The sequence below is a fragment of the Heptranchias perlo genome, unplaced genomic scaffold (assembly GCF_035084215.1).
Source record: "Heptranchias perlo isolate sHepPer1 unplaced genomic scaffold, sHepPer1.hap1 HAP1_SCAFFOLD_1009, whole genome shotgun sequence".
Taxonomy (NCBI): domain Eukaryota; kingdom Metazoa; phylum Chordata; class Chondrichthyes; order Hexanchiformes; family Hexanchidae; genus Heptranchias; species Heptranchias perlo.
Genome location: NW_027138227.1, coordinates 54172 through 65749, shown reverse-complemented (window position 1 = coordinate 65749; position 11578 = coordinate 54172). Strand labels below are relative to the sequence as shown.

The following is an 11578-nucleotide window of genomic DNA, read 5'->3' as shown; positions in this document are numbered from 1 at the left end:
GAGGGAGGGAGGGAGAGAGAGTGAGAGGGAGAGACAGAGAGAGGGAGGGAGGGAGGGAGAGAGAGGGAGAGAGAGGGAGGGAGGGAGAGAGAGTGAGAGGGAGAAACAGAGAGAGGGAGGGAGGGAGGGAGAGAGAGACAGAGAGAGGGAGAGACAGAGAGAGGGAGGGAGGGAGGGAGAGAGGGAGTGAGGGAGCGAAAGAAATTGAGGCCCAGGCTCTGTGTGGGGCCTGTGCTAGATGAGGATGCTCTCACCCACACTCGCACAGACCCCGCACTGGCCTGAGGCACCGTACCTGGCTGACTGACTGGCATGACTGGCCGTGTCCACCACCTTGGGCTCCGGAGAGGGGCTGCGGGCCGGAGGGGGGAGGGGGACTGTCGGGCCTCCTCTAGCTCCTCCGTCATCTCCTCCTTGACTTTGACCGAGGGGTTGCCGGCCGTGGGCAAAGGGGGGCCTCCTGGCTTGAAGGAGGGGCCCGAGGTGGAGGAGGAGGAGGAGGAGGAGGAGGATGAGGAGGAGGAGGCGGGAGGGGTGGAGGGGAAGGGAAAAGGGGGCAGGGCAGAGGAAGCCGGGTGGGAGTAGGCCGAGGGGACTTGGGCCGGGTTGGCCTGGTGGAGGTAGGCCGGATGGGCCCGAGGAGGCGGGGGAGGAGGAGGAGGAGGTGGAGGAGGAGGAGGAGGAGGAGGAGGACAAGGCCTGGGAGCATCCCCCGTGGCCTGGGGCGGGAGGCGGGTGGGTAGGCCTGTGCCGAGGCGGGGTAGGCGCCGGCCTGGTTCGAGGAGGGCTGCGAGGAGGCGGAGGTGGGGGGCCGGCCGAAGCCTGAGGCCTGGTTGGCGGGGTGAGGCGGGTGGGGGGAACGGGGAGCGGCTGGCGCCTCCGGGGTGGGGGGGCCGGTGGCGGGTAAGGAGGTTGGCCGCCCCAGGGAGCCCTGGCGCCCGTAGGAGGGCGGGGGCCTGGCTCCAGGGGGCCTGCGGGGGGCTGCCGAAGCTCAGGGGGTGGGCCGGGCCCGAGCTGGGAGGTCGGGGGGAACGGGTGGCTGTAGTGGGGGCCGGTCTGCGAGGAGGAGGAAGGCGGGGGGTGGGCGAAATGGGCCTGGTTGGGCCCCGGGTTGGAAGGGGCCAGCAGCTGGCTCTGGGGCGGGCTCTGGGCCTGGGCCAGGCCCGTCGCCGGGGCGGTTGCCGGGGGGGGCCCGGCCTGGGCCTGAGCCTGGGCCTGGGCCATCAGCTGGAGGGCCGGCATCTGAGCCGAGGCCTGGGCCGGGGCCGAGGCCAGGGGCTTGAGGGCGGGCGGAGGGGGCAGGTTCATGGGCACGTGGGCGAAGCCGGCGGGCGGGTGGGCCTGGGGCTTCTGCGGGTGGGGGCCGGGGGCCTGCTTGGCCGCCAGGCCCTGCTCCAGCGGCTTCAGGCCCGGGTAGGGCTGCTGGGGGGGCAGGGCGGGGTGAGCAAGCCGAGAAGCCTGGGACTCGAGCAAGGGCTGAGGATGGGGGGCGGGCGGCTCGGCCAGGGGGACGTCCCCCGCCGGCTGAAGCCTCTGCTGGGCCTCGAGGCCCGGGGGCTGAGCCGGGGGGCTGCGGGGAGGGAGGGGGCACTGGGAGACGGAGGAGTCGGAGTCGCTGTCCAGGCCCCCGGGGCTGGCGATACTCGGTGAGGTGCTGCGGTTGTCCTGGTCGATGTCTCGGGGGTCACTGCTCAAGTCGTCATTGACGCTGTTGCTGTCCAGGCTGTCGAGGTCGGAGGGCGATGGGGGCTGGGCGAACTCCTGGAGAGAGAGAGAGAGAGAGACAGAAAGAGAGACGCAACAGAGCTGTGGGTTAGCAGGTCAGTGCACGTTCTCAGGGATAGCACAGGTTAGATACAGAGTAAAGCTCCCTCTACACTGTCCCATCAAACACTCCCAGGGGCAGGTACAGGGTTAGATACAGAGTAAAGCTCCCTCTACACTGTCCCATCAAACACTCCCAGGGGCAGGTACAGGGTGAGATACAGAGTAAAGCTCCCTCTACACTGTCCTGTCAATCACTCCCAGGGCAGGTACAGGGTTAGATACAGAGTAAAGCTCCCTCTACACTGTCCTGTCAATCACTCCAAGGGCAGGTACAGGGTTAGATACAGAGTAAAGCTCCCTCTACACCGTCCCATCAAACACTCCCAGGGCAGGTACAGGGTGAGATACAGAGTAAAGCTCCCTCTACACTGTCCTGTCAATCACTCCCAGGGGCAGGGACAGGGTTAGATATAGAGTAAAGCTCCCTCTACAATGCCCCGTCAATCACTCCCAGGGCAGGTACAGGGTTAGATACAGAGTAAAGCTCCCTCTACACTGTCCCGTCAAACACTCCCAGGGGCAGGTACAGGGTTAGATACAGAGTAAAGATCCCTCTGCACTGTCCCGTCAAACACTCCCAGGGCAGGTACAGGGTTAGATACAGAGTAAAGCTCCCTCTACACTGTCCCATCAAACACTCCCAGGGCAGGTACAGGGTTAGATACAGAGTAAAGCTCCCTCTACACTGTCCCGTCAAACACTCCCAGGGCAGGTACAGGGTTAGATACAGAGTAAAGCTCCCTCTACACTGTCCCATCAAACACTCCCAGGGCAGGTACAGGGTTAGATACAGAGTAAAGCTCCCTCTACACTGTCCCATCAAACACTCCCAGGGCAGGTACAGGGTTAGATACAGAGTAAAGCTCCCTCTGCACTGTCCCATCAAACACTCCCAGGGCAGGTACAGGGTTAGATACAGAGTAAAGCTCCCTCTGCACTGTCCCATCAAACACTCCCAGGGCAGGTACAGGGTTAGATACAGAGTTAAGCTCCCTCTACACTGTCCCATCAAACACTCGCAGGGCAGGTACAGGGTTAGATACAGAGTAAAGCTCACACCACACTGTCCCGTCAAACACTCCCAGGGCAGGTACAGGGTTAGATACAGAGTAAAGCTCCCTCTGCACTGTCCCATCAAACACTCCCAGGACAGGTACAGGGTTAGATACAGAGGAAAGCTCCCTCTACACTATCCCGTCAAACACTCTCAGACCAGGTACAGGGTTAGATACAGAGTAAAGCTAACTCTACACTGTCCCGTCAAACACTCTCAGACCAGGTACAGAGTTAGATACAGAGTAAAGCTCCCTCTACACTGTCCCATCAAGCACTCCGAGGGCAGGGACAGGGTTAGATACAGAGTAAAGCTCCCTCTACACTGTCCCATCAAACACTCCCAGGGCAGGTACAGGGTTAGATACAGAGTAAAGCTCCCTCTACACTGTCCCGTCAAACACTCCCAGGGCAGGTACAGGGTTGGATACAGAGTAAAGCTCCTTCTACACTGTCCCATCAAACACTCCCAGGGTCAGGTACAGGGTTAGATACAGAGTAAAGCTCCCTCTACACTGTCCCATCAAACACTCCCAGGGCAGGTACAGCACGGGTTAGATACAGAGTAAAGCTCCCACGACACTGTCCCATCAACCACTCCCAGGGCAGGTACAGCACGGGTTAGATACAGAGTAAAGCTCCCTCGACAACATCCCATCAAACACTCCCAGGGCAGGTACAGGGTGAGATACAGAGTAAAGCTCCCTCAACACTGTCCCATCAAACACTCCCAGGGCAGGTGCAGGGTTAGATACAGAGTAAAGCTCCCTCTACACTGTCACATCAAACACTCCCAGGGCAGGTACAGGGTTAGATACAGAGTAAAGCTCCCTCTACACTGTCCCATCAAACACTCCCAGGGCAGGTACAGGGTTAGATACAGAGTAAAGCTCCCTCTACACTGTCCCGTCAAACACTCCCAGGGCAGGTACAGGGTTAGATACAGAGTAAAGCTCCCTCTGCACTGTCCCATCAAACACACCCAGGGCAGGTACAGGGTTAGATACAAAGTAAAGCTCCCTCTACACTGTCCCGTCAAACACTCCCAGGGTCAGGTACAGGGTTAGATACAGAGTAAAGCTCCCTCTACACCGTCCCGTCAAACACTCCCAGGGCAGGTACAGGGTTAGATACAGAGTAAAGCTAACTCTACACTGTCCCGTCAAACACTCTCAGACCAGGTACAGGGTTAGATACAGAGTAAAGCTCCCTCTACACTGTCCCATCAAGCACTCCGAGGGCAGGGACAGGGTTAGATACAGAGTAAAGCTCCCTCTACACTGTCCCATCAAACACTCCCAGGTCAGGTACAGGTTTAGATAGAGAGTAAAGCTCCCTCTTCACCATCCCGTCAAACACTCCCAGGGCAGGTACAGGGTTAGATACAGAGTAAAGCTCCCTCTACACTGTCCCATCAAACACTCCCAGGGCAGGTACAGCACGGGTTAGATACAGAGTAAAGCTCCCTCTACACTGTCCCATCAAACACTCCCAGGGCAGGTACAGCACGGGTTAGATACAGAGTAAAGCTCCCTCGACAACATCCCATCAAACACTCCCAGGGCAGGTACAGGGTGAGATACAGAGTAAAGCTCCCTCTACACTGTCCCATCAAACACTCCCAGGGCAGGTACAGGGTTAGATACAAAGTAAAGCTCCCTCTACACTGTCCCGTCAAACACTCCCAGGGCAGGTACAGGGTTAGATACAGAGTAAAGCTCCCTCTACACTGTCCCGTCAAACACTCCCAGGGCAGGTACAGGGTTAGATACAGAGTAAAGCTCCCTCTGCACTGTCCCATCAAACACACCCAGGGCAGGTACAGGGTTAGATACAGAGTAAAGCCCCATCTACACTGTCCCATCAAACACTCCCAGGGCAGGTACAGGGTTAGATACAGAGTAAAGCTCCCTCTACACTGTCCCATCAAACACTCCCTGGGCAGGTGCAGGGTTAGAAACAGAGTAAAGCTCCCTCTACACTGTCCCGTCAAACACTCCCAGGGCAGGTACAGGGTTAGATACAGAGTAAAGCTCCCTCGACACTGTCCCATCAAACACTCCCAGGACAGGTACAGGGTGAGATACAGAGTAAAGCTCCCTCTACACTGTCCCATCAAACACTCCCAGGGTCAGGTACAGGGTTAGATACAGAGTAAAGCTCCCTCTACACTGTCCCGTCAAACACTCCCAGGGCAGGTACAGGGTTAGATACAGAGTAAAGCTCCCTCTACACTGTCCCGTCAAACACTACCCAGGGCAGGTACAGGGTGAGATACAGAGTAAAGCTCCCTCTACACTGTCCCGTCAAACACTCCCAGGGCAGGTACAGGGTTCGATACAGAGTAAAGCTCCCTCTACACTGTCCCGTCAAACACTCCCAGGACAGGTACAGGGTTAGATACAGAGTAAAGCTCCCTCTACACTGTCCCATCAAACGCTCCCAGGGCAGGTACAGGGTTAGATACAGAGTAAATCTCCCTCTACATCGTCCCGTCAACCACTCCCAGGACAGGCACAGGGTTAGATACAGAGTAAAGCTCCCTCTACACTGTCCCGTCAAACACTCCCAGGGTAGGTACAGGGTTAGATGCAGAGTAAAGTTCCCTCTGCACTTTCCCATCAAACACTCCCAGGGGCAGGTACAGGGTTAGATACAGAGTAAAGCTCCCTCTACAGTGTCCCATCAAACACTCCCAGGGCAGGTACAGGGTTAGATACAGAGTAAAGCTCCCTCTATACTGTCCCGTGAAACACTGCCAGGGCAGGTACAGGGTTAGATACAGAGTAAAGCTCCCTCTATACTGTCCCGTTAAACACTCCCAGGGCAGGTACAGGGTTAGATAAAGAGTAAAGCTCCCTCTGCACTGTCCCATCAAACACTCCCAGGGCAGGTACAGGTTTGGATACAGAGTAAAGCTCCCTCTGCACTGTCCCATCAAACACTCCCAGGGCAGCTACAGAGTTAGATTCAGAGTAAAGTTCCCTCTGCACTGTCCCATCAAACACTCCCAGGACAGGCACAGGTTTGGATGCAGAGTAAAGCTCCCTCTACACTGTCCCATCAAACACTCCAAGGGCAGGGACAGCACAGAGTTAGATGCAGAATAAAGCTCCATCTACATTGTATCATCAAACACTCCCAGGGCAGGTTCAGGGTGAGATACTGAGGAAAGCTCCCTCTGCACTGTCCCATCAAACACTCCCAGGGCAGGTACAGGGTTAGATACAGAGTAAAGCTCCCTCTACACTGTCCCATCAAACACTCCCAGGGCAGGTACAGGGTTAGATAGAGAGTAAAGCTCCCTCTACACTGTCCCATCAAACACTCCCAGGGCAGTTACAGAACGGGGTAGATACAGAGTAAAGCTCCCTCTACACTGTCCCATCAAACACTTCCAGGGCAGTTACAGCACGGAGTTAGATGCAGAGTAAAGCTCCCTCTGCACTGACCCATCAAACACTCCCAGGGCAGGTCCAGGGTTAGATAGAGAGTAAAGCTCCCTCTACACTGTCCCATCAAACACTTCCAGGGCAGTTACAGCACGGAGTTAGATGCAGAGTCAAGCCCCCTCTACACTGTCCCGTCAAACACTCCCAGAGCAGGTAAAGGGTTACATACAGAGTAAAGCTCCCTCTACACTGTCCCGTCAAACACTCCCAGGGCAGGTACAGGGTTAGATACAGAGTAAAGCTCCCTCTACACTGTCCCATCAAACACTCCCAGGGCAGGTGCAGGGTTAGATACAGAGTAAAGCTCCCTCTACACTGTCCCGTCAAACACTCCCAGGGCAGGTACAGGGTTAGATACAGAGTAAAGCTCCCTCTACACTGTCCCGTCAAACACTCCCAGGGGCAGGTACAGGGTTAGATACAGAGTGAAGCTCCCTCTACACTGTCCCGTCAAACACTCCCAGGGCAGGTACAGGGTTAGATACAGAGTAAAGCTCCCTCCACACTGTCCCGTCAAACACTCCCAGGGCAGGTACAGGGTTAGATACAGAGTAAAGCTCCCTCTACACTGTCCCATCAAACACTCCCAGGGCAGGTACAGGGTTAGATACAGAGTAAAGCTCCCTCTACACTGTCCCGTCAAACACTCCCAGGGCAGGAACAGGGTTAGATACAGAGTAAAGCTCCCTCTACAATGTCCCATCAAACACTCTGAGGGCAGGTACAGGGTGAGATACAGAGTAAATCTCCCTCTGCACTGTCCCATCAAACACTCCCAGGGTCAGGTACAGGGTTAGATACAGAGTAAAGCTCCCTCTGCACTGTCCCATCAAACAGTCCCAGGGCAGGTACAGGGTTAGATACAGAGTAAAGCTCCCACCACACTGTCCCATCAAACACTCCCAGGGCAGGTACAGGGTTAGATACTGAGTAAAGCTCCCTCTACACTGTCCCATCAAACACTCCCAGGTCAGGTACAGGGTTAGATACAGAGTAAAGCTCCCTCTATACTGTCCCGTGAAACACTGCCAGGGCAGGTACAGGGTTAGATACAGAGTAAAGCTCCCTCTATACTGTCCCGTTAAACACTCCCAGGGCAGGTACAGGGTTAGATAAAGAGTAAAGCTCCCTCTGCACTGTCCCATCAAACACTCCCAGGGCAGGTACAGGTTTGGATACAGAGTAAAGCTCCCTCTGCACTGTCCCATCAAACACTCCCAGGGCAGCTACAGAGTTAGATTCAGAGTAAAGTTCCCTCTGCACTGTCCCATCAAACACTCCCAGGACAGGCACAGGTTTGGATGCAGAGTAAAGCTCCCTCTACACTGTCCCATCAAACACTCCAAGGGCAGGGACAGCACAGAGTTAGATGCAGAATAAAGCTCCATCTACATTGTATCATCAAACACTCCCAGGGCAGGTTCAGGGTGAGATACTGAGGAAAGCTCCCTCTGCACTGTCCCATCAAACACTCCCAGGGCAGGTACAGGGTTAGATACAGAGTAAAGCTCCCTCTACACTGTCCCATCAAACACTCCCAGGGCAGGTACAGGGTTAGATAGAGAGTAAAGCTCCCTCTACACTGTCCCATCAAACACTCCCAGGGCAGTTACAGAACGGGGTAGATACAGAGTAAAGCTCCCTCTACACTGTCCCATCAAACACTTCCAGGGCAGTTACAGCACGGAGTTAGATGCAGAGTAAAGCTCCCTCTGCACTGACCCATCAAACACTCCCAGGGCAGGTCCAGGGTTAGATAGAGAGTAAAGCTCCCTCTACACTGTCCCATCAAACACTTCCAGGGCAGTTACAGCACGGAGTTAGATGCAGAGTCAAGCCCCCTCTACACTGTCCCGTCAAACACTCCCAGAGCAGGTAAAGGGTTACATACAGAGTAAAGCTCCCTCTACACTGTCCCGTCAAACACTCCCAGGGCAGGTACAGGGTTAGATACAGAGTAAAGCTCCCTCTACACTGTCCCATCAAACACTCCCAGGGCAGGTGCAGGGTTAGATACAGAGTAAAGCTCCCTCTACACTGTCCCGTCAAACACTCCCAGGGCAGGTACAGGGTTAGATACAGAGTAAAGCTCCCTCTACACTGTCCCGTCAAACACTCCCAGGGGCAGGTACAGGGTTAGATACAGAGTGAAGCTCCCTCTACACTGTCCCGTCAAACACTCCCAGGGCAGGTACAGGGTTAGATACAGAGTAAAGCTCCCTCCACACTGTCCCGTCAAACACTCCCAGGGCAGGTACAGGGTTAGATACAGAGTAAAGCTCCCTCTACACTGTCCCATCAAACACTCCCAGGGCAGGTACAGGGTTAGATACAGAGTAAAGCTCCCTCTACACTGTCCCGTCAAACACTCCCAGGGCAGGAACAGGGTTAGATACAGAGTAAAGCTCCCTCTACAATGTCCCATCAAACACTCTGAGGGCAGGTACAGGGTGAGATACAGAGTAAATCTCCCTCTGCACTGTCCCATCAAACACTCCCAGGGTCAGGTACAGGGTTAGATACAGAGTAAAGCTCCCTCTGCACTGTCCCATCAAACAGTCCCAGGGCAGGTACAGGGTTAGATACAGAGTAAAGCTCCCACCACACTGTCCCATCAAACACTCCCAGGGCAGGTACAGGGTTAGATACTGAGTAAAGCTCCCTCTACACTGTCCCATCAAACACTCCCAGGTCAGGTACAGGGTTAGATACAGAGTAAAGCTCCCTCTACACTGTCCCATCAAACACTCCCAGGACAGGTACAGGGTTAGATACAGAGTAAAGCTCCCTCTACACTGTCCCATCAAACACTCCCAGGGCAGGTACAGGGTTAGATACAGAGTAAAGCTCACACCACACTGTCCCGTCAAACACTCCCAGGGCAGGTACAGGGTTAGATACAGAGTAAAGCTCCCTCTGCACTGTCCCATCAAACACTCCCAGGACAGGGACAGGGTTAGATACAGAGGAAAGCTCCCTCTACACTATCCCGTCAAACACTCTCAGACCAGGTACAGGGTTAGATACAGAGTAAAGCTAACTCTACACTGTCCCGTCAAACACTCTCAGACCAGGTACAGAGTTAGATACAGAGTAAAGCTCCCTCTACACTGTCCCATCAAGCACTCCGAGGGCAGGGACAGGGTTAGATACAGAGTAAAGCTCCCTCTACACTGTCCCATCAAACACTCCCAGGGCAGGTACAGGGTTAGATACAGAGTAAAGCTCCCTCTACACTGTCCCGTCAAACACTCCCAGGGCAGGTACAGGGTTGGATACAGAGTAAAGCTCCCTCTACACTGTCCCATCAAACACTCCCAGGGCAGGTACAGCACGGGTTAGATACAGAGTAAAGCTCCCACGACACTGTCCCATCAAACACTCCCAGGGCAGGTACAGCACGGGTTCGATACAGAGTAAAGCTCCCTCGACAACATCCCATCAAACACTCCCAGGGCAGGTACAGGGTGAGATACAGAGTAAAGCTCCCTCAACACTGTCCCATCAAACACTCCCAGGGCAGGTGCAGGGTTAGATACAGAGTAAAGCTCCCTCTACACTGTCCCATCAAACACTCCCAGGGCAGGTACAGGGTTAGATACAGAGTAAAGCTCCCTCTACACTGTCCCGTCAAACACTCCCAGGGCAGGTACAGGGTTGGATACAGAGTAAAGCTCCCTCTAAACTGTCCCATCAAACACTCCCAGGGCAGGTACAGCACGGGTTAGATACAGAGTAAAGCTCCCACGACACTGTCCCATCAAACACTCCCAGCGCAGGTGCAGGGTTAGATACAGAGTAAAGCTCCCTCTACACTGTCCCATCAAACACTCCCAGGGCAGGTACAGGGTTAGATACAGAGTAAAGCTCCCTCTACACTGTCCCATCAAACACTCCCAGGGCAGGTACAGGGTTAGATACAGAGTAAAGCTCCCTCTACACTGTCCCATCAAACACACCCAGGGCAGGTACAGGGTTAGATACAGAGTAAAGCTCCCTCTGCACTGTCCCATCAAACACTCCCAGGGCAGGTACAGGGTTAGATACAATGTAAAGCTCCCTCTACACCGTCCCGTCAAACACTCCCAGGGCAGGTACAGGGTTAGATACAGAGTAAAGCTAACTCTACACTGTCCCGTCAAACACTCTCAGACCAGGTACAGGGTTAGATACAGAGTAAAGCTCCCTCTACACTGTCCCATCAAGCACTCCGAGGGCAGGGACAGGGTTAGATACAGAGTAAAGCTCCCTCTACACTGTCCCATCAAACACTCCCAGGTCAGGTACAGGTTTAGATAGAGAGTAAAGCTCCCTCTTCACCATCCCGTCAAACACTCCCAGGGCAGGTACAGGGTTAGATACAGAGTAAAGCTCCCTCTACACTGTCCCATCAAACACTCCGAGGGCAGGTACAGCACGGGTTAGATACAGAGTAAAGCTCCCTCTACACTGTCCCATCAAACACTCCCAGGGCAGGTACAGCACGGGTTAGATACAGAGTAAAGCTCCCTCGACAACATCCCATCAAACACTCCCAGGGCAGGTACAGGGTGAGATACAGAGTAAAGCTCCCTCTACACTGTCCCATCAAACACTCCCAGGGCAGGGACAGGGTTAGATACAAAGTAAAGCTCCCTCTACACTGTCCCGTCAAACACTCCCAGGGCAGGTACAGGGTTAGATACAGAGTAAAGCTCCCTCTACACTGTCCCGTCAAACACTCCCAGGGCAGGTACAGGGTTAGATACAGAGTAAAGCTCCCTCTGCACTGTCCCATCAAACACACCCAGGGCAGGTACAGGGTTAGATACAGAGTAAAGCCCCATCTACACTGTCCCATCAAACACTCCCAGGGCAGGTACAGGGTTAGATACAGAGTAAAGCTCCCTCTACACTGTCCCATCAAACACTCCCAGGGCAGTTACAGGGATAGATACAGAGTAAAGCTCCCTCTACACTCTCCCGTCAAACACTCCCAGGGCAGGTACAGGGTTCGATACAGAGTAAAGCTCCCTCTACACTGTCCCGTCAAACACTCCCAGGACAGGTACAGGGTTAGATACAGAGTAAAGCTCCCTCTACACTGTCCCATCAAACGCTCCCAGGGCAGGTACAGGGTTAGATACAGAGTAAATCTCCCTCTACATCGTCCCGTCAACCACTCCCAGGACAGGCACAGGGTTAGATACAGAGTAAAGCTCCCTCTACACTGTCCCGTCAAACACTCCCAGGGTAGGTACAGGGTT

The 11578-nt window shown here is 54.7% G+C and overlaps 1 protein-coding gene across 1 annotated transcript in view; it reads right to left on the bottom strand.

Moving 5' to 3' along the window:
* Nucleotides 1-772: 772 nt before the first annotated feature.
* Nucleotides 773-11578, bottom strand: part of LOC137307490 (atrophin-1-like) — a gene marked incomplete at its 3' end in the record, with an annotated part of 62993 nt that continues 52187 nt past the window's right edge. The window contains exon 4 of the mRNA XM_067976832.1: nucleotides 773-1761. Coding sequence (XP_067832933.1) covers nucleotides 773-1761 — 989 coding nt within the window. The remainder of the gene's footprint in view (nucleotides 1762-11578) is intronic.